Source organism: Bos taurus, chromosome 19 (assembly GCF_002263795.3).
Source record: "Bos taurus isolate L1 Dominette 01449 registration number 42190680 breed Hereford chromosome 19, ARS-UCD2.0, whole genome shotgun sequence".
Lineage (NCBI taxonomy): Eukaryota > Metazoa > Chordata > Mammalia > Artiodactyla > Bovidae > Bos > Bos taurus.
In genome coordinates, this window is record NC_037346.1 from 36,544,745 (window position 1) to 36,562,835 (window position 18,091).

At 54.5% G+C, this 18,091-nt stretch overlaps 1 protein-coding gene across 3 annotated transcripts; it reads right to left on the reverse strand.

Moving 5' to 3' along the window:
* Window positions 1–121: 121 nt before the first annotated feature.
* Window positions 122–16,391, reverse strand: PDK2 (pyruvate dehydrogenase kinase 2). Of its 3 annotated transcripts, none has more exons than XM_024980196.2 (12): window positions 16,170–16,243; window positions 14,866–14,965; window positions 14,199–14,340; window positions 6,797–6,868; window positions 6,291–6,475; window positions 5,729–5,818; window positions 5,449–5,526; window positions 3,012–3,088; window positions 2,822–2,920; window positions 2,544–2,651; window positions 1,758–1,871; window positions 122–1,204 (listed from the first exon to the last, which is right to left on the reverse strand). In XM_024980196.2, the coding sequence occupies exons 3-12, from the start codon at window positions 14,264–14,266 to the stop codon at window positions 1,064–1,066; spliced, it is 1,032 nt and encodes a 343-aa protein (XP_024835964.1). In that variant the 5' UTR covers window positions 14,267–14,340; window positions 14,866–14,965; window positions 16,170–16,243; the 3' UTR covers window positions 122–1,063.
* Window positions 16,392–18,091: the final 1,700 nt, after the last annotated feature.

An 18,091-nucleotide genomic window follows, 5' to 3' on the forward strand; every position in this document is an offset into this window, starting at 1 on the left:
GTTGTACTTGGCATGCACCGGGTCTTGTCCTCAGCATGTCGCGTGTTGATCACAGGGACTGCAGTCTGCATACATTTGTACAAGAGGATCTCCCTCCCCCAGGAAAGCAGATGGGCCGCAGTCTCATTCCATCTCCTCTTTACTGTAGATGTCACTGTCACCATCATAGCCACTGGGAGGAGCACACAACTTTAACCCCCTGTGTGCTAAGGGGAAGGGTAGAGGCTTTTGGGGCTATAAAACTAGCTATATACACACAACATCCTAGGGAGAAAGCCACCCCAAGCACACGCATGTCCAGGCACAGTGGGAGTTGGGGTCTGGAGCTCACGAGGGACCGTGGGCGGTGGGTAGGTGTATGCACATGAGGACATGCAGGGGAAGGGCTCGGGAGGTGGCAGAAACATTGCTGGGGTTACCTACAGGGAGGAGAGGTTGGGTGGCTGACCTCTGTGTCCTCCCAGATAATTCGGCTTTAGGGGTGAACCCCAGGTGAGAAACCCCTCCCTCCTACCTTTGACCTTAGAGAGGAGGGAGAGACTATAGGACCAGATTCCCAATCAGGGGTTCCCTCCCACTACCCCAGATGTGGCAGGCACCTGGCCCCTTCCCAACACTGACACCAGACCAGCGCCAGGGTACCGGCATGGGCCAGGACAGTAAGGCAAGCAGGAGCGTCCACTTGGAAGGCCAGGGCTGTGGTGGGCAGCGAGGGGGACCTAGGGCCCCTGGCAGAGAAGTGGCAGTTCTGGGCTCAGAAAGAAAGACTGCCATGGAAACCTATCTCTGGAACACCCCATCAGGATGGAGACATCCTCCAATCCTCAGGTGTTGCCCACAGAGACTGGACCCAGGGAGACCACCAAGGGGTCTCCATGGAGACAGAGATTGGCACTTAGGGGCCACCACAGACTGGTCACTGCAGTGATTTCTGAAGACAGAAGCTGGTCAATAGGGAGAGCCTCCTGCACCTGGGGGGGGCGGGGAATGGGGAGGGTCACCACGGTGGCCGGACCCAGCGACAGCAGTCCATTCTCCTGGGTGTAGGTGAGTGCGGTAGCTCCTAGCTGACACGGTACGTGGACGTGTTCTTGGGCTCCGTGCTGGGCACACACCAATCGCCGGCCTCCTGGATGGTCTGGTAGTGGCGCCAGGCTGACTTGTTGTAGACAGGCAGACGCTCCACTGAGTCCGTGGACAGGGCCTGAGGGGCGTCAAAGGTCAGCCTCTCTTGCTTTCCTGCACCTTGCCCACTCCCTGGCGGACCACCCTTGCCCAGCGGTGGGCTCCAGCGGCCACTAACTATGGCCCACATGTCAGTCCAGCCAGGTGCCACACTGGCTGAGATGACTAAACCAGAAAGACCCATAAAAGCGTCTGTCCCTTCTGTGGCTTGCTCTGTTTAAAAAGGCTGTTCACTTAAAGGTCAGGGCGGGAGAGGGAGGAGGCAGGCTGTGTGACCTTGAAGAAGGTCACCAGCTCTGGGCCTATGTCGCCCCCTGAGCTGAATGAGTTCTCCATGCTTCCTCACAAGTCAAGGGTTCCCAGAACAGGGTCTCATTCATGTACCACAGACTCCCTAAACCTGCCTGCCAACTTAGGAGTGCCTGGTGGCTGGGGAACCATAGCTCTGCTCTGATTCTCAGTCTGAAATCAGGTAAAGATTGGAGGGATGGAAAAGAAACCTAAGAACAGGCCCGACCTGTCAGCAACCCATCCCCGCCCCTTGGGCGGGCTTTGCAGGCAGGGGCCCTCACCTTGAGATAGATGACAGCGTCGGTCCCAAAGCCCTCCATGGAGAAGAGCTGCAGGTCCCCCTGGAAGTACTTGGCATAGAGGCGGGAAATGGGGAGCCCATACCCGAAGCCAGCCTGCAAGAGGTGGGAAAGGAGCGCGCTGAGACACTGGGCCTGGGCTCCCTGGAGCTGCAGAGACCTATATGCTGAGTGAGGATGGCTAAGCTCAGGTCGTACAGGGGGCTCCCAGCACCAGGGTGAGGAGGGGACAGGAGAGAGGGACAGCTCGGAGACAAGATGGGGACTGTAGGGAGGGGGGAATCAGTCCAGTGGGGGAGGAAGGCTGCAGGGCATGGTGGGGGTGGGGAGCAGCGAGCAGGGCAGGAGAGGAGGCTGGCCCTGGTAGTTAGGCATCTGCGCAGGTCACTGGGCACCTCTTTGTCTCTATTTCCCACACTTCGCTCCGCCTATTACACTGGGAATGGACACGGAGGTGCGGGTGAGATGAACAATGCCAAGAGAGAGGTAGTTACTTGAGGAGAGAGAGAGAGGACGGGGAGAACTGAGGCAAGGTGACAGACAGACACCCACAGGTAGGTAGGGAGGCGCAGGCTGCGGAGAGGGAGGAGGAACAAGGAGGCCCAGACCCGGAAGAGCTGACTGACGTCACACACGGCCCACAGGATGGAGGGACCACGGGAGGTGGGGAAGCGAGTGACGGGCGTGTGTGACAGTTTGGTAAGAAGAGACCAGAAGACTGACAGGCATTCTTCAGGAGGTCGGGGGACTGGAGTGAAGCCAGCTCACCAGTGGGGTTCCCCCGGTGCCGGGCTGGGGCGTGGGGGCTGTGGAGTACATGTAACTGAAGAGTCGATCAATCTTCCTCAAAGGAACACCCCCACCTCGGTCACTCATCTAGGGGAGACAGGACACGTCAGGGTCTCTAGACCTCAGTTTTCTCCACACCGCACCCCTGCTCTTCTCAGGTCTTCCTCACCCCCAGCGTCTTCCCTAAGCCCATCTCCTGGCAGGAGGGAAGTCTCCATACCACTGCCCTCGGGCTCTCAAAGTCAAGGGTCACATACTTTGATGGAAAGGTCCTCCTCGCCCAAGGCCACCATGACCTTGACAGGCGGAAGAGTGACGCTGGACTCATGGCTTTCCACAGTCGCCCGCATGGCATTCTGCAGTGGGAAAGGTGGTAAGATACAGTGAGAGCAGCCTAGACCGAACCACCCCCCACCCTCCCAAAGGAGCGTCCCCCAGGCTCCTCACCTTGAAGAGTTCAAAAAGCATGTGGTAGAGGTGGGAGGGGACATAGACCATGTGAATCGGCTGTTTGGAGTTGGATGCTGCCAGGGAAGTCCAGACCAAAGATCAGGAGATTGTCAAGAGGTCACCATTCAGCATTCATTCACCAGCACCTAACACCCAGCACTCAACCACCATCCATGGTCCATCCGTCTGCTCATTCGTTCATCCATCTATTCATTCATTCAGTGTCCATTCATCCATTTACCTCTCCATGTAATATCCATCCATCATAGTGTCTGTCCATCCATCCATCCAGTATCCACCCATTCATCAATCAATCCATTCAACATCCATTCATTCATCTATCTACCCATCCAACCATCCAATTGTCTTCCAGTCTATTCATCTGTTCAAACGTCTATCTTTTCCATCTATCCATTCATTCAGAGTACAGATCCATCCTTCCATTCATCCACTGTTTATCCATTTGTTCATCATTTATCCACTCAAATAGTATCTATCTATGCTATACCTAGCCTATTAGCATTCACCTTGATACCAGAATCCCCTGGAGAGCTTTTCACCCAGGGGAGAGAGGAAGGGGCTACCCAGGTGATCCTGACACCAGCATCCTACTTCCTAAGAATCACTCTAACCTGGAGAGTTTCTTCGTTTTAGGGACTGAGTATCTTCCTGGTGCCTGGCACAGAGCTCTGTATGTAGCAGAAGCTAAATAAATGTGCAACAGATCAATGAATGAGGGAATCTGAGGCCCTGTGCTAGGCAAGCGGAGACAAAAAGTTGAATAAAATTCAGCCCTACCCTCTCAGAAATTCATGTCTAGACAGAGAAACGCACACCTCACTTTCACATCAGGTGTACCCAGAGCTGTGTGCGAGGCTCCGGGCTTGACCCTGGGGATCCGGAAGTAAAGCGGCCTGTCTCTGCCCTTCGGTTTCTGCCCCCAAGTAATTTAAACAGCGCAATGTAGAGGTCCACTGGGGGCAGGCAGGGCCTAACTCCTCTCTGGGAGGTCTGGGGAGGCTTTGCAGAGGAGCTGGACTTGAACAGTTCTTAAGGAAAGACTAGGATATGGGCAGTGCGACTTGCAGACATAGAGGCATGGACACCTCAGGTTTCTGGCGCACAGGCCAGAGTGGCTAAGCAGCAGCGGGAGGTGGGGAGGGGAGAGGTAACTTCCAGGTCTCTGGGCCTCCTCACCCCTCCACCTCCAAGGTGTTTATCCAGTTCACCCCCTTCTTTTCCTCTCTGCTGCCTTCCCCTCCCCTTGCCTAAACCTGCAGTGACCTCCTAACTGGTCTTCCTGGGTCCTCTCCTGCCTCCTCCAACCTCTAAATTAATCTTTAGAATGTTACTCAGATCCTGTCATCACTGTGCCTCAAACCTCCAGTGGTTTCTCAAAATCCCAGCTCCCGTCTGTAGCCCACAGGCCCTGCGTGCCCAGCTTCTCTCTCCCGCCCCTCACCCCTTCAATCTCCTAACCCCACCACACTGGTCCTTCTGTTTCTCAACTACTCCATCCAAAGTAGGACCCTTGTAGCCATCCTCCCCTTTCTTCTTTTAGTAATAGACGCCTGCCTCCCCCAAAGTTTTAACTAGCATGTAACTGCCCAGCTGCTGCTGCTAAGTCGCTTCAGTCATGTCCAACTCTGTGCGACCCCATAGATGGCAGCCCACCAGGCTCCCCCGTCCCTGGGATTCTCCAGGCAAGAATTCTGGAGTGGGTTGCCATTTCCTCCTCCAATGCATGAAAGTGAAAAGTGAAAGTGAAGTCGCTCAGTCGTGTCCGACTCCTAGCGACCCCATGGACTGCAGCCCACCAGGCTCCTCCGTCCATGGGATTTTCTATGCAAGAGTACTGGAGTGGGGTGCCATTGCCTTCTCCGAACTGCCCAGCTAGAGACTAAATTCTCAGCCTCCTCTGCAGCTGGGAGACTCAGGGAAGTGGTGTGATCAACTCCCAGGCTCTGCCTTCCACATCCTCTTTCCCAAAACTTCGCCAGGCTGCAACTGGGACGTGAGGGGGTATAGCCGGCTTTGGCCATTCTATCCCAGGGGCTAGTGAGAGAAAACCTCTCAAATTAAGCATTTTTGGATCCGGGAGGACAGCCAAACTGACATCCCATAATACGCTGCTCCTACCCATGCCTGTCAGGATATCTCATTTTGTTTCCTTCCTGTCACATATCATGCTGAAATTAGCTTGTTTATTATGTACTCACTGGCTAAAGGCCCCGTTCCCCAACTTCCCCAACACCAAGAATGTGACTCCATGGGAACAGGGACCTAGCCTGTTGTGTTTACTGCTTAATAAATATTTACTAGATAAATTAATAATAATAATAATAGCTCTGCTTCTCCCTCGTTTCCTGACTCCTACATCACTTCCCTCTCCCATGTCCCCAGCCCTTAGACACACACAGCCTCATTCGCTCACCGTTGATCTCCTGGATCTCCAGGTCAGGAGAGGCCATGTAATACTTGTCACACAGGAGCTTGGCCATGTCGTAGGCATCTGAGAGAAGCAGAGGTCATCAGAGAATGGGGTGGCCTCCCCACAGCAGGCAATTCTCTTGGTATCAACAGTGGGTGCCACCAACATTAAACCCATGGGGATGTGGCCCCCACCCACTGGGGAATGGGTCACCCTCTGGCCAGGTAAACTTGGGGGTTCACTGGGGCTCCTCTGTGGGCCAGGCACAGTGAGGACGACTCACCCTTCACCACCTCAGAGACATTGCAGTTGGGGTCGATGCTGCCGATGTGTTTGGGGTGGGCAGGGTTGGTTCTGCCGTCAAAGAGCAGGGCTACAGGCAGAAACGGTGGGCACAGTTGGCGGGGCCATGTGCCTCAGCGCTCCCTCCCTCTTCCCCTGGCTCTCCAAGACCCCACCTCTATTTCTAACACTTCTGACTCTAACACCCACTTCCCACCCTCCTACCCTCTCTCCTCTGACCAGACCCTATAACCTCGAATCAGGCCAGTTTGGACCTTTGCAGGCCTGAAACATTCTTCTTCTCAGAAGTCTCGTTCCCACACATTCTACGTTATATTTAATTCTTCTCTTTTGCTATACATTAAAATAATTTTTACCATCTTGTGTATTTAATGATTGGCTATGATTTTGCAACACTCATAGTTAATTCTCCTAGAATAAGAAACTCTAGAAAACCACCTGTTTCCTAGTGTAATGAGATTGTTATGAATACCACAGAAAGAAGTGACACAGTTCTGCTTTCTGTAAACCTCTGAACAGTGAATGGCCCTGCGCCCGCTCACTGTGCTGGTTGATGAGCATGCGGATGGAGATGCGGCTGAGGTAGAAGCGGTCCAGGAAGTACTGGATGTTCTGGTTGGAGACGGGGTCATCGCCATAGGTGTCCTTGTACTCCAGCACGCCCTGAGCCATTGTGGGCACCACGTCATTGTGGCGGTTCCGGATGGTGACCAGGGCGTCAGTGAACCTTCGAAGGGGGGGAGATGTTGGCTCTAGGACACCCTCAGCCTGTCCCGGCTCTGCCCTTCTCTCCACAGTGCCTTCACCCACTCGACTCTTCCCAGCCCACTCCTCCAGAAGGCCGTCCCACTGCCTGCCTGACAGCCTGGCAGCTCCACAGGGTTGGTCCTGGGCTCCCCCCACAAGACACACAAGGATTGAGGGCTGTCTCCCTGCTCACCCTGGATATCCCCAAGGACAGGGACATTTCCGTCATCCTACGGGCATTTCTGTCCCTGGGGCTGTGGGTCACACCTGCCCTCCAGCCCCTAGCCAGGGCCTCACTCACTGGCTCAGGGTCCGATGGTCCTCAGGGTCCTTGTCCAGGAACTCCATGATGTCCAGGAGACTCTGGACATACCTATACAGGAGGGGAGGGGGGTACCACCTTAGCTCAGGGCCAGGCCCCCATTTGTTGGTTCTCAGAGGGCCTTTGCTTTGCTGTCCTAGAATAGCAGTCTTCAAAGGGGCTTGGTGGCCACCCCACCCACAGGGCTCCTGGTGAGCAGACTGAGGCCCAGACTGGGGAGGGGGCCTTGCCCAAGACCAGCAGTGACAGCAAGGCACTCAGCCTCCCCAGCCGTCATGGTGTCTGCCTGCAGGGTCGCTGCTGTATCCCGTGGGCCAGCCCAGTGCTCTCACAGAGCAGGGGTTCAAGGAGACATCCTCACACACTGACTCTGGACACCAGGAGCTGTCATCCTATTCCCAATTCCTAGGGAACTAGATTTTAAATGGTGGGTGGGAAAAACGAGGTGGGGGGGAGTTGGTGGGGACTGGGCATGCCCAGCTCTGACACGGGGTGGGGCTGGAGCCCACGGAGAGCCTAAAGGGGCCCAGATGCCTAGATGCTGCCAAACTGGAGCCACTGTCCCCCCACCCCCGCCCCGTCCCCACTGGGAGGCGGGGAGACACTGCTTTCCTACCGACACCTCAGCCTACAGCAGTTCACTCTCTTGGGGAAGGCGGAGAGCTGAGCCTCTCTCTGGCAGAAACACTTCAGGGGCAGGAAGGAGGGGCCGCTGAGAGTCTGACCAGGGAGGGCCCTGGGGGCCTAACAGTCCCTCTTGAAGAGCTCCCACCACAGTCCAAAGTCCCCTGTACGCAGGGCTTTGACCTTAACAGTAAGAACAGCAGGAATGAGCCCCGTTTCACAGTCTCCGCAACTGAGGCCTGAGGCAGTTCCGCAGCTGGGCGGTGAAGACAGGCCTCCGGCGCTTCTGCCACTACACAGTGTTGGCTGCCCAAAGAGGCTCAGCCCCTCGGTCCGTGGTTCTCTCTGCCTGGAGTGCCCTGCTCCCTTCACCTACTGCCAGTCTCCCCTCTCTTGCTTAACCCAGCAGAGAAGACAGTGAAAGAGCTAGCTTTGAAGCTGGCCCTGCAAGTCCCACGCTGGGCTTTTCCACTTTGAGCTGTGTGGCTCTGGGAAGTCATGGAACCTCTCTGGGCCTGAGTTTCCTTATCAGAGAAAGGGAGGGTATTGTACCTACTGCTATCACTGCTTTGTGCTGAGAATGAAATGTGGTAATTAACACAGTGCCTAGCAAATACTGAGCACTTTAAATGCTTGCTCTTGTTATGTACAGTGGCTCAGACACTGTCAACAGCTGAGTGCGCCCTCTTAGTCCCTGGGTGGCACGTGACACACTCCTCCTGGTTACCCTGGGCACAGGCTCTGAATCATACCATGTTTGAATCTGTCACGCTCCGGACAGCCGCGGAGAACAGATGGGGCTTTCCCAGCCCTGCTGCTGCTGCCCGCCTTCCCCACACAGGGCCCAGCACAGCGCCTGGCAGGAGGTGGCAGAGTCACTGGTAGGGGAGCCCAGAGAGCAGAGGTGATCAGCTCTCCCTGGAACCCCCTCACCAACCTCAGCGCCCCAGCAGACAGTCAGAGCAGCCCCCTACGGCCTCACCTCAGAATTCCTGGAGAATAACAATAGCCGATGCTTACCCAGTGACCATTAGTGCTCACCTGTGCTCAGAGTCCGGAGAAGGCAATGGCACCCCACTCCAGTACTCTTGTCTGGAAAATCCCATGGACGGAGGAGCCTGGTAGGCTGCAGTCCATGGGGTCGCCAAGAGTCAGACACGACTGAGTGACTTCACTTTCGCTTTTCACTTTCATGAATTGGAGAAGCAAACAGCAACCCACTCCAGTGTTCTTGCCTGGAGAATCCCAGGGACGGGGGAGCCTGGTGGGCTGCCGTCTATGGGGTCACACAGTCGGACACGACTGAAGTGACTTAGCAGCAGCAGTAGCAGTGCTCAGAGTCTATGCAGGGGCTTTCATCTCTGAGCGTGTGCTATTTCCCCCTTTTGCAGATAAGGAAATCAGCTCAGAGAGGGCAGATAATATGTTTGAGGTCACACAGTAAGCATTCACACTGGGATTCAAACCCAGGTCTGTCTGACGCCAGTCTACACCACATGGCCAAGTGCTCACAGTCTATATTGGTCCTAACAGTGATGCTGCTGATGTCCACGGTGAGGGCGGCCAGTGTCTACGGTGCTGGCCCTATGCTAGGCTCTGCTCTGTGCTCCCCTAGTTTAACCTCCACAATGACTCTGCGGTGTGTATGCTACTGCTGGACCCATTTTACAGATAAGCAAGTCAACATGCAGAGCTGGAATGCTCTCTCACAGGCCTGTGTTACTCCAGATCCCTGGATCCCATGCCCAAGAGAAAGCTTCATGCTCATGTGACTCTTAGAGGGAGAGGGGATTTGAGAGGAGGATCTGCAAGTATGCAATGGTGGGAACAGACAGAGACAGGAGAGACAGGAGACCAGCTGGGGGGATAGGTGCCCAGGAACCCCTTCCCAAGGCCCGGGGCAAATAGAGAGGGAGGAGGTTGGAACTACGGGGCTCTGACCAGCTAGGCCAGGATTGGGGGTTGGTGACAGGATGAGTGCTCTCGCTGGTAGCCCCACCCACTGTGGCTGCCTAATGAACCACCAAGGAGGGTAGCTTGAAGTAAAATAAAGGACACCAGGATGGACTGGCAGTGGGAGCGCCAGCTGGCAGGGCTCTGGGGAGAGCTGCAGCCTCATTCAGGCCTCAGTCTCCTGGACTGTGAAGCAGGGATTAGAATCTCTGCCCGCCTTCCTCTGGGGGACATTCCAGCAGGGGAGTGGTCCTGGGTGTACTCCAGGAAGGATGGATGATGAGAATTCTCCCAGGGGAACCGTGACTGGGCCTGAAACCCCTCAAGAGTCTGGCAGGCCAGACCTCACCCGTGGTCCTGAAAAGGGAAAGATGTTGGGGAGGGAGTGATGCTGGCTCCAGGGCTGCCCACCCTGGCCGGTCAGAGAAAGAGCTGGGCTTAGTCTGGAGCAGTGATGCAACGACAGAGCTGTCACCTGCCCTGGGCCTGGCAGAACAGGCAGTGGGGCCAAGGTGAAGCTCCAGGAAGGCCCGGCCTGTCGACCTCAGCAGTAACCAAGGCTGCCCAGGACTTCCTGGGTGACAGCTGGAGTGTCCCCACCTCCCCTCTACCAAGTCACGTGGAGGCCCCAGACCCTGCCTTCTGGGGCTTTCCAGCCAATCCAGAACCCTGGATTTGGCAGTGGGGAGGGGTGGGATTTGGCGGGAGGAAGGCGCATGTGTGTCCCTGTGTGAGTGTGCGTGGATGAGCCTGGGCTAGGGGTGTCGGAATGAGCATCTGGCAGAGGGGGAGGAGGCACGCGCAGGCTTGTGTGGGCAGAGGAGTGGGGAGCCGGTGTGAATCTGGGCGCCTGTGGGTGTGTGTGCACACTCGTGTCCACAGCCGCTGGGGACCAGGGTGTGAACAAGACAAAGGCCCTGTGAGGAGGGGAGAGGTGGAGGCGTGTTGGTGTCTGGAAGCTGCCTGCGGAGGGGCGCTGGGCGCGGCCCTGAGCCAGGCCGACCCGGGTCCCATTGCTGATGGCACTGCTCCCAGTCCCACTGTGTGAAGTGGGCCTCGCAGGAGCAGGAACAGATCAGAGGAGGCGATGCTGGTGGCCGGCCTCCACTCTGAATACGTAAGTGATGGCTGAGGGATTCAATGGCAGGTTTTGGCTACAGCCCTGGGCCTGGCACAGAGCAGGCCCTGGGTGCCCAGAACCAGTGAGGTGGTGATTCTTTTCAAGGGCAAAGATTACTGGGTCTGGTATCCACATACCTTGCTGAGGCAAGGGAGGTTCATGAGAAGGTGCCGAGGCACCCACTCTTACCCCCTTCCCATACTACACCCCTGCAAAGGCACTACTGGTCACAGGAGTGACTCACTGTCATTTGATTCTACTCTGCAACTCTCACTCAACCCTCCATTTTCCAGATACATCCCCAACTCCGTGCCCTTTGTCAGCCTGTCACTCTCCCCAGCGAGATGTCAAGGTTACCCCTCTGGACCCCCGCAACACTAGCCATCAAACAATCTCTGTAAAGAAAATCTACTTTCCCACTGACCTGCTTTGCTTAGAAATCTCTGACTCCTCCAGAACACGGCTCTCTCCCTTTCCTTTGTGAGCACAGCCTCCAGATCACACAGCCTGGGTTGGAATCCCGGCTCTACCACTTACTACCTGATGAGCTCAGACTAGTTTCTTAATCTCTCTGAACCTCAGTTTCTTCATCTACAAAACAGGGGTGATAAAAAGGCCTACTTCGCAAGGTTGTTGTGAAGGGTCAGTGAGTAAGGACAGGCTCAGAGCAGCTCCTGATCGCCAGCAGGCCTTCCGGTGTGTCTGCCTCTGTCACTGTCGTCTGCCACCATGCCATGACTACACTCTTAAGAGAACCTCTGCCACAACACATTCTCTTTGGCCAGAAGGTGTTGCTGCCGGAAGATCACAGACATCACTCGTGTGTAGAGTTCCGTGTACTTCCACATCCGGCAGTGGCATCTCACCCATTTTACAGATGAGGAAGCCGAGACTCAGAGGGGCCATGTGGTTGGCCAAACGTTAAGTCTGGCACAAAAGTCAAGCACAAAAAGCCAAGCCTCAAAGTCAGGCATGCCGGTGCTATACCCAGGGCTTTCCTTTACCTTCCAGTCACCTCCAAAACAGGATCCCATGACCCCAAGTGAGTCCAGTTGAAATAATCCATCAGGTTCGTTTAGAAATAGGAATTCCCCACTTGCCCACAGTGATTCCTGCCTAGAACCTCTCCCCAGCTGAGTAGAAACTCCATTAGCTGTTGCCACATGTTAAATATTGCCACCACTGTTACCGATAGCACGTGCGCAGGTCTTGTCCATTTCCAAAGGAAAAGTTTTACTGCTCACTCATCAGTCTCTGAGGCCAGTAGCCCTCTTGGCATGCTCTCTGGTAGGTTGTCCCCTTCCTCTCGTGAAACTGCCTACCCTCACCACTTCCATCATCCAAGCTGGCAAGGGGGTTCCTATGGAGAGGGAGGTCTGTTTCAGGAAGTCCTTCCTTCCCTCAGACCACAATCTCTCTTGCTGCGGTTGATGCTCACTCTCTGCAAACAGTCTCAGCAGGCTGTCTCTTCAGTGCGTCAGCACACTCTAGCAATACCTTGGCCTGCTCTCCTCTAAATGAATCATCCACTGGGAAGCATTCCCTCTTGTCTCACTTCACTCTCTCCTGCTGGTCATTACTTCCCAGCTTTGAGAGAAGAACTAAGTCAGGCCAAGCCCCGACGTGTGTAACTGATTTTCAAGAAGGGACTCTAGGACTTCCCTGATGCGCCAGTGGTTAAGAATCTGCCTTGCAATGCAAAGGACATGGGATCGATCCCTGGTCAGGGAACTAAGATCCCACATGCCACAGAGCAACTCAGCCTGTGTGCTATAACCACTGAGCCCTTGCACCGCAAGTAGAGAATCCATGTGCCGTAATGAAAGATCCCCCATGACACAGGGAAGATCCCACGTGCCACAGCTCAGACGCAACACAGCACATAATAAATGAATAGTTTTTAAAAAAGAAGGGGCTCTATGGGCCTTGGGGGCATCACGGGCCATCAGCACCTCCCTGCCCTCCCCCCCCACGTCCCCTGACTCTTCAAGGAAACAAGTGTCCAAGGACGGGCCCGAGAAACCCTGCCCTGGAGTTAAGGACCAGCTGGAAAGGCAGCCAGGTCACTCAGCTGGACAGAGCCGGAGGAGGGCTGGAGAGAACAGATGGCACCTTCTGTCTCCTCCCCATGCCTTCCACGCTGCCCCATGGCAGGAAATGCCGGTTGGCTCAGAGGTCCTGGACCTTTAAGGGATAGGCCCCAGTGAGGGGTGACCTCATTGTGCCACATAAAAATCAGGCTCTGCCCTCTGTCCCCACCATCCACCTTCATCACCTGCGCTAACAGTGCCCTGTCCATAAAGTGAGTGCTTGGATGCCCTAGCCGGGCTCTCTCCTGCCTCCACACCTTTGCACAAGCAGTTCCTTTGGTCTGAATGCGCTACCCTTCTTTCTAGGTCAAAGTTCACTTAGGCAACCTATAAGGCCCAGTGACACGTCACCCCCTCTCTGCCTCCGTTTCATCTTCTCCACAATGTTCTGATTCAACTGAAATTCACTGTGCACAGACCGTGTGCCTGGTCTTTCCTTACTTTATCCTCATTTAGTTAGAATAAGTCATTTGTAGCACATTCACGCACAGAAAAAAGCTGGAAGGGCATCAACAAAGGGCACGTACAAAACCTGAATGTTTGGTTAGAGGGTGGAGGGAAGTGGCTGACATTTTCTTTTATCTACTTTTCTGTGTTCTCCAAATGTCAAAGTGGGCATGTCATACTTCTTCAGGGAGGGAAAGAAACCAATGTTATTTTAAAATAATCTTATTTTGCTTTGAATTTAAAGAAAACAAACTCTTCAGTAGCTTACTGCTCCTGCCATTATGGACCTCTTCAGGTGGCCCCTTTTATTCTCCCCATGAGATCATGGGCTCCTGAGGAGCAGCTTCGGCTGCTGTTTCCCTAACCTAACGCAGCACTGAGCTCCAAGTGGGTGTGGATGCCCCAAATCGAAAAGGAAACCACAGTAGTACCAGACCTGCCACAGCCAGAATAACAGGCAAGAGATTTCTGCACACATGCCACTGAAGATTAACCACGATTAGCTACTCACACACCCAGTTACAAAGCACATTTTTGTTTATCCTTCATGTGATTGGCCTTTGGTTAATGTCATTCAGTTTTTAATACTTATCTCTGGACAAAGTTTTTGAGTAAACTTTACTGAGAATTTCTCCCTGCTATTGCTGCTCTGTGCAATAAACTTTTGCTCTTTGCCCATCTAAAGCTCTTTGGGGTTGGTACTGTGCCATCCTTGTGTCTATCTGAGTGTTTTCCAACATCCAAAACAGGCTGATTTGTTTGGATTATACAATTTGAAGATTCACTTCTTCCTGTTTCCCACAAAGTTGCCCCAGCTAGATGTTTTATCTAATAGGTGCTAGATTTTCAGGGTCAGGGCTGGTGGCAAATGTTGACATGAGCCTGATTTGGGTTTTGGTGTGAAAATGATGATTTCCTTTTCGAGAAAATGGAGGGTGGTGGGTATAGTGCTGTCTCAGAGACATGGAGGCTGGAAGCTTGATCTGAGTCCCTGCTATGGCCTAGGATTCCCACTTGACTGTGAGAACTCCCCTACCTCTCAAAGTCCCTGTGCCTCTCCTCTTTCCCCACCTCCTGCAAGGCTGCTGGGAGCATCAGACATCTGACAGTGGAGTGGGGGGCATGGGGATCTAGCCAAGGGTCTCACCAGCTCTGTACCAGCTGCACCGAGGGTGTGCTCAGCACCCGGTCAGGAAGCAGGTTGATCTCCTTCATGATGTTGGCCAGGCGCACAGGCAGCTCCTGCCTGAGGAAAGTGAACGAGGTTTTCTCACAGGCATTGCTGGACCCTGGTGGCAGAGGGAAAGGTGAGCCTAAGAGTTACAAAGCACTGGAGCCAGAAGACCTCTTAGTGGTGGGGAAGGGGGTCAGGTCACTAAATACTTCATTTCCTGAAGGTTCAGAAGAGACAAGAAGACAAGGAGGCACACGACAAGGGGCCCCTCCTGACCCATGCAGTGACCACCACACCACTCAGCCTAACCCTTAGGGAGGTTGTGGCCTTTCCCCACCTCCAGCTGAACCCTGCTTGCCTTCAACCACAGGGGACAGGGCCACCCTGGGCCCACTGGGTGCTGCCTCAGCCCAAGTTATCTCACTTCTTCTCTTTCTTTCCCTCCTAGTAGACACTCACTTTGCGGGACTTGATCTAGGTGGGCAGAGGAGGCTGGGAAACCCATCCTACCTTGAGATGAGCTCCCCTGGCTGAGGGAAGCTATGCCCAGACCACAGCAGCCACAGGGTCCCGGCATCATCGTGGCCCAGGTGGTCTTTATGTCCACAGTAGACTTGCCCCTACATTAATGCCCACTCACCTGAGAGGTAGACAGGGTCGGGGAACTAGGGCCCAAATACTTAGATTCTTGGTCTGGCTTGAAGATGAAGAGCAGGTAGAGGACCGAATGAGGTCATGGCCTAGAGTCAGGAGACCTGGGTTCTAAGTCCAGGTTCTGCTTTTAACTCTGTCACCCAGGGCATGTCACTATCCCTCTGAAGACCTGTGTTACCCCCTGAACTCCAAGTGGACCACTTGACTGTGAGTCCCTCCCTGCTGTAACGGTTCTGTTAACTGGGGTCCAGTCTGGACTAGACAACTGCTGGAGGCTGGGAGTGGGCTCAGGAAGCTTTCCTACATGGCAGGAGCTCAAATATGGAGGGAAGCAGGTGAACAAGTATCGGCAACAGATGCCCTGTGTCCTGGCTGCCACCTCCCCACCTCCTCCCATCAGTGACGCAGCTGTAACCTGAGCCAGGCACTGTCTCCTCAACTCTTGAGAGACCTGGGCAACCCCTTCTAATCCCTAGCCGGCACCACAGAAATTCTGTGTGAACAGACACTGTCCAAACAACGCCTGTTTCAGTCACCGTGTTGGCACAGCCTTGCCACTCCCAGATCACTGGTGGTAGGAGACCCTGGCCCAGGAACCCAGGGGCAGCCAAGGATGGGTACAAGCTGTCTGACTCCATTTCATGGTGTCCTGGACCCCTACCCAGCTGGGGACAGACGGCAAGGCCACAGGAGATTTGATCTTCAAGTGTCCTTGTCCTCCAGGACAGCTGGGGGCCAGCTCTTTCAGTGGGGGGAGATGTACCAGTCAGGGCCTCTCTCCTGTTGACTCATTTGAAAGAATCCCTCCTGCTAACAGACCCCCAGGGCAGGTCTCCTTCCCGATGGCTGCACCTCTCAATGCCCCCTAGTCACTCCCATAACACCCCCCATTTCCTCTCTGACCTTTACTCTTAGAGTCGCCAGGACAATCCCCAGTAACCCTTCAGTGCCTGGATACACCCTCCTGCTCCAATGGCACTGACTCACTGCCCCTTCCTCTCCAAGACTTCTCACAAAACCCAGTAAGACACCGTGGACCCCCTCCTTCTCAATGCCCCCACGTCCCCCTAACAGCCCAGTCTCTTCAGCCGGGGTGCCCTTAACCCTTTCAAGCCCAAGCGGCCCCTACCTCCCCGTTAACTCTTTCCTGTCTGGACTCCTGCAAGAAAACCTTCCCTGTCACTCGGCCTCCCTTAGCCTCCGAGTTAACCCTTCGTGACCACGACTCCTTCACCCCCACTCCCGCCCCTCGCAGACCCCCGGTGCCAGCCGCCTCCCGCTCACTCGTACCGAAGTCCAGAAACTGCTTCATGGACAGCGGGGATGGGGAGAACTTGCTGAAGTGCTCGATGTATTTGGGTGCCCCTGCCAGGGACGCATTCTTCAGCAGCGCGCGGACCCAGCGCATGGCGATGGCGACCACTTCTAGGACTCGGGTTCTGGACCCTGCGCGGGCAGCGCTGGCGCTCTGCTCAGCCCAGTCCGGCCCGGTGCCGCGGCGGCCGCCTCCTCTCCACCTCGACCCCCGAGACCCGGCCAATTGGCTTGTTGCGGCGCCCCGACGTCACTAATGGCGTCTCACAAACAACTCCAGGAGAGCCAATAGCCTCTCGGCCCGGCACGTGGCTACCCCCCTGGGCCCGCCCCCTTAACCCACTGTTTGCCCCGGGCGGCCTGCTGTTTTCTGGAGGCAGCGCTGAGAGCCCGCCTCCGGCGTCACTACGCGCGTTCCTCCTCCCGGCCTAGCCCGGATTAACCTCTCCCTCCCGAAAGGCCCGTGATTCCCTTTCCTCTTACACTCCGTTTCCCCGTTCCCTCCCCGAATCTCCTTCACTTGCCCGCCCGGAGATTGTCCGGTAGCTTTCAACGCGTGCTCTTCCGCCCATAAGGGCCCGATTCACCTGTCCTGATTTCCACCCACCTGCTCTCCCTCAGGGCGTCTGGTGGGTTCCCAGTCTGGATGACTGTGACTCGGACTGGGGATGGGTCGGGATTCGAGCCCATGCTCATCCCTCATATAGACGTGTAACACACCTACTTCCACAAAGATCCAAGCAGCTCAGGACAAGGCAGCATTTTGCTTTTCCAGTTAAAAAACACCGAGTCAACCCCCTCACTAACGCCTAGCGGCGGCTACAATGAACTTTTAAAACCACCTTTATTTTATTATTCTCTACTCATTTGACCTGAGAAAGCAAACTTTTTCGCACTTAGCGTTCTTAGAGAAAGGTCCTGGAAGGTGATCTGTACTGGAGGCCAAGAGCCGGCACTTCGCAGCAGCCGGCACTTCACAGCAGTCCGGATCTCTCGTGGGAACAAAGCTTGTCCTCTTGTTGTCCAATGCAGGATATGTCCTGTCCCGGCATCCCACCCACTTGCCCCTATGAGGTGTTTTTCCGCTTCAGTCCTTGGCCCACACTCACCAAGTGCCAAATAGTTAGTTGCTAGGCTTATATGCTGGGAATGGGAAACAGACAGGACTGGGACATGGTCTTTTGCCTTGATTGTTTCATTTCTCAGTTTGAGAGAGCTGCATAAGTAAATAAATAGTTACAGCAGACTGCAGTTATAACCATTGCAGAGCTGTGTGCAAGGCTTCACAATGGAAGGGACTCTCTTAGCTGAATGAATAATATCCCATTTGCCAGGCACTCTGCATGCATCATGTCATTGAATTCTCCAGACAGCTCTACCGTGCTGCTGTTACCACCATTTTACAGTTGAGGAAACAGGTTCAGGTACCATTTTCCACTGCAAATCTGAAGGTGTTACTTCCCTTGCTCACAGCCTTGGCTTTCACTTCTTACTGGAGCCTTTCCAGTTATCACATGATCTGCTTTGGTTAACTCTCTAGCCTCATCTCTTCCACACTCCCCTGCTCAAGTCCCACCCATACTTATCTAGTGCCTTGAACCAGACTTCAATCTCCCCGCTGTTGCAAATGCTGTCTCCTACCCATGGATCATTCTTTCTTCTCACTTTCACCTACCCATTCTTCTGCACTCACCAAAATCGTCAATGACCTAATTGCTAGCTGAATGGAGTGCAGGTAACAAAACGCACAAATCTCCAAATTTTCCACTATATGTTCAACTTGGGTTGGTGGGGTGTTCTCAGGGACTCACACTGACAGAAACTTTCTCTCAACACAGGTTTCCACAGTATCAGAGCCTGGAGAAGCAGAACCGGGAGAGTCTCACCCAGCAATTAAC

Excerpts from the sequence above, each read along its gene's own strand:
- PDK2 (NM_001159481.1), bottom strand. The coding sequence starts at position 16,287 with ATGCGCTGGGTCCGCGCGCTGCTGAAGAATGCGTCCCTGGCAGGGGCA. Across the intron at positions 6,869-14,198 it reads GTGCAGCTGGTACAGAGCTG|GTATGTCCAGAGTCTCCTGG; the intron begins GTGAGACCCTTG and ends CCTCCTGTATAG. Across the intron at positions 2,921-3,011 it reads TGCTTTTTGAACTCTTCAAG|AATGCCATGCGGGCGACTGT; the intron begins GTGAGGAGCCTG and ends TTCCCACTGCAG.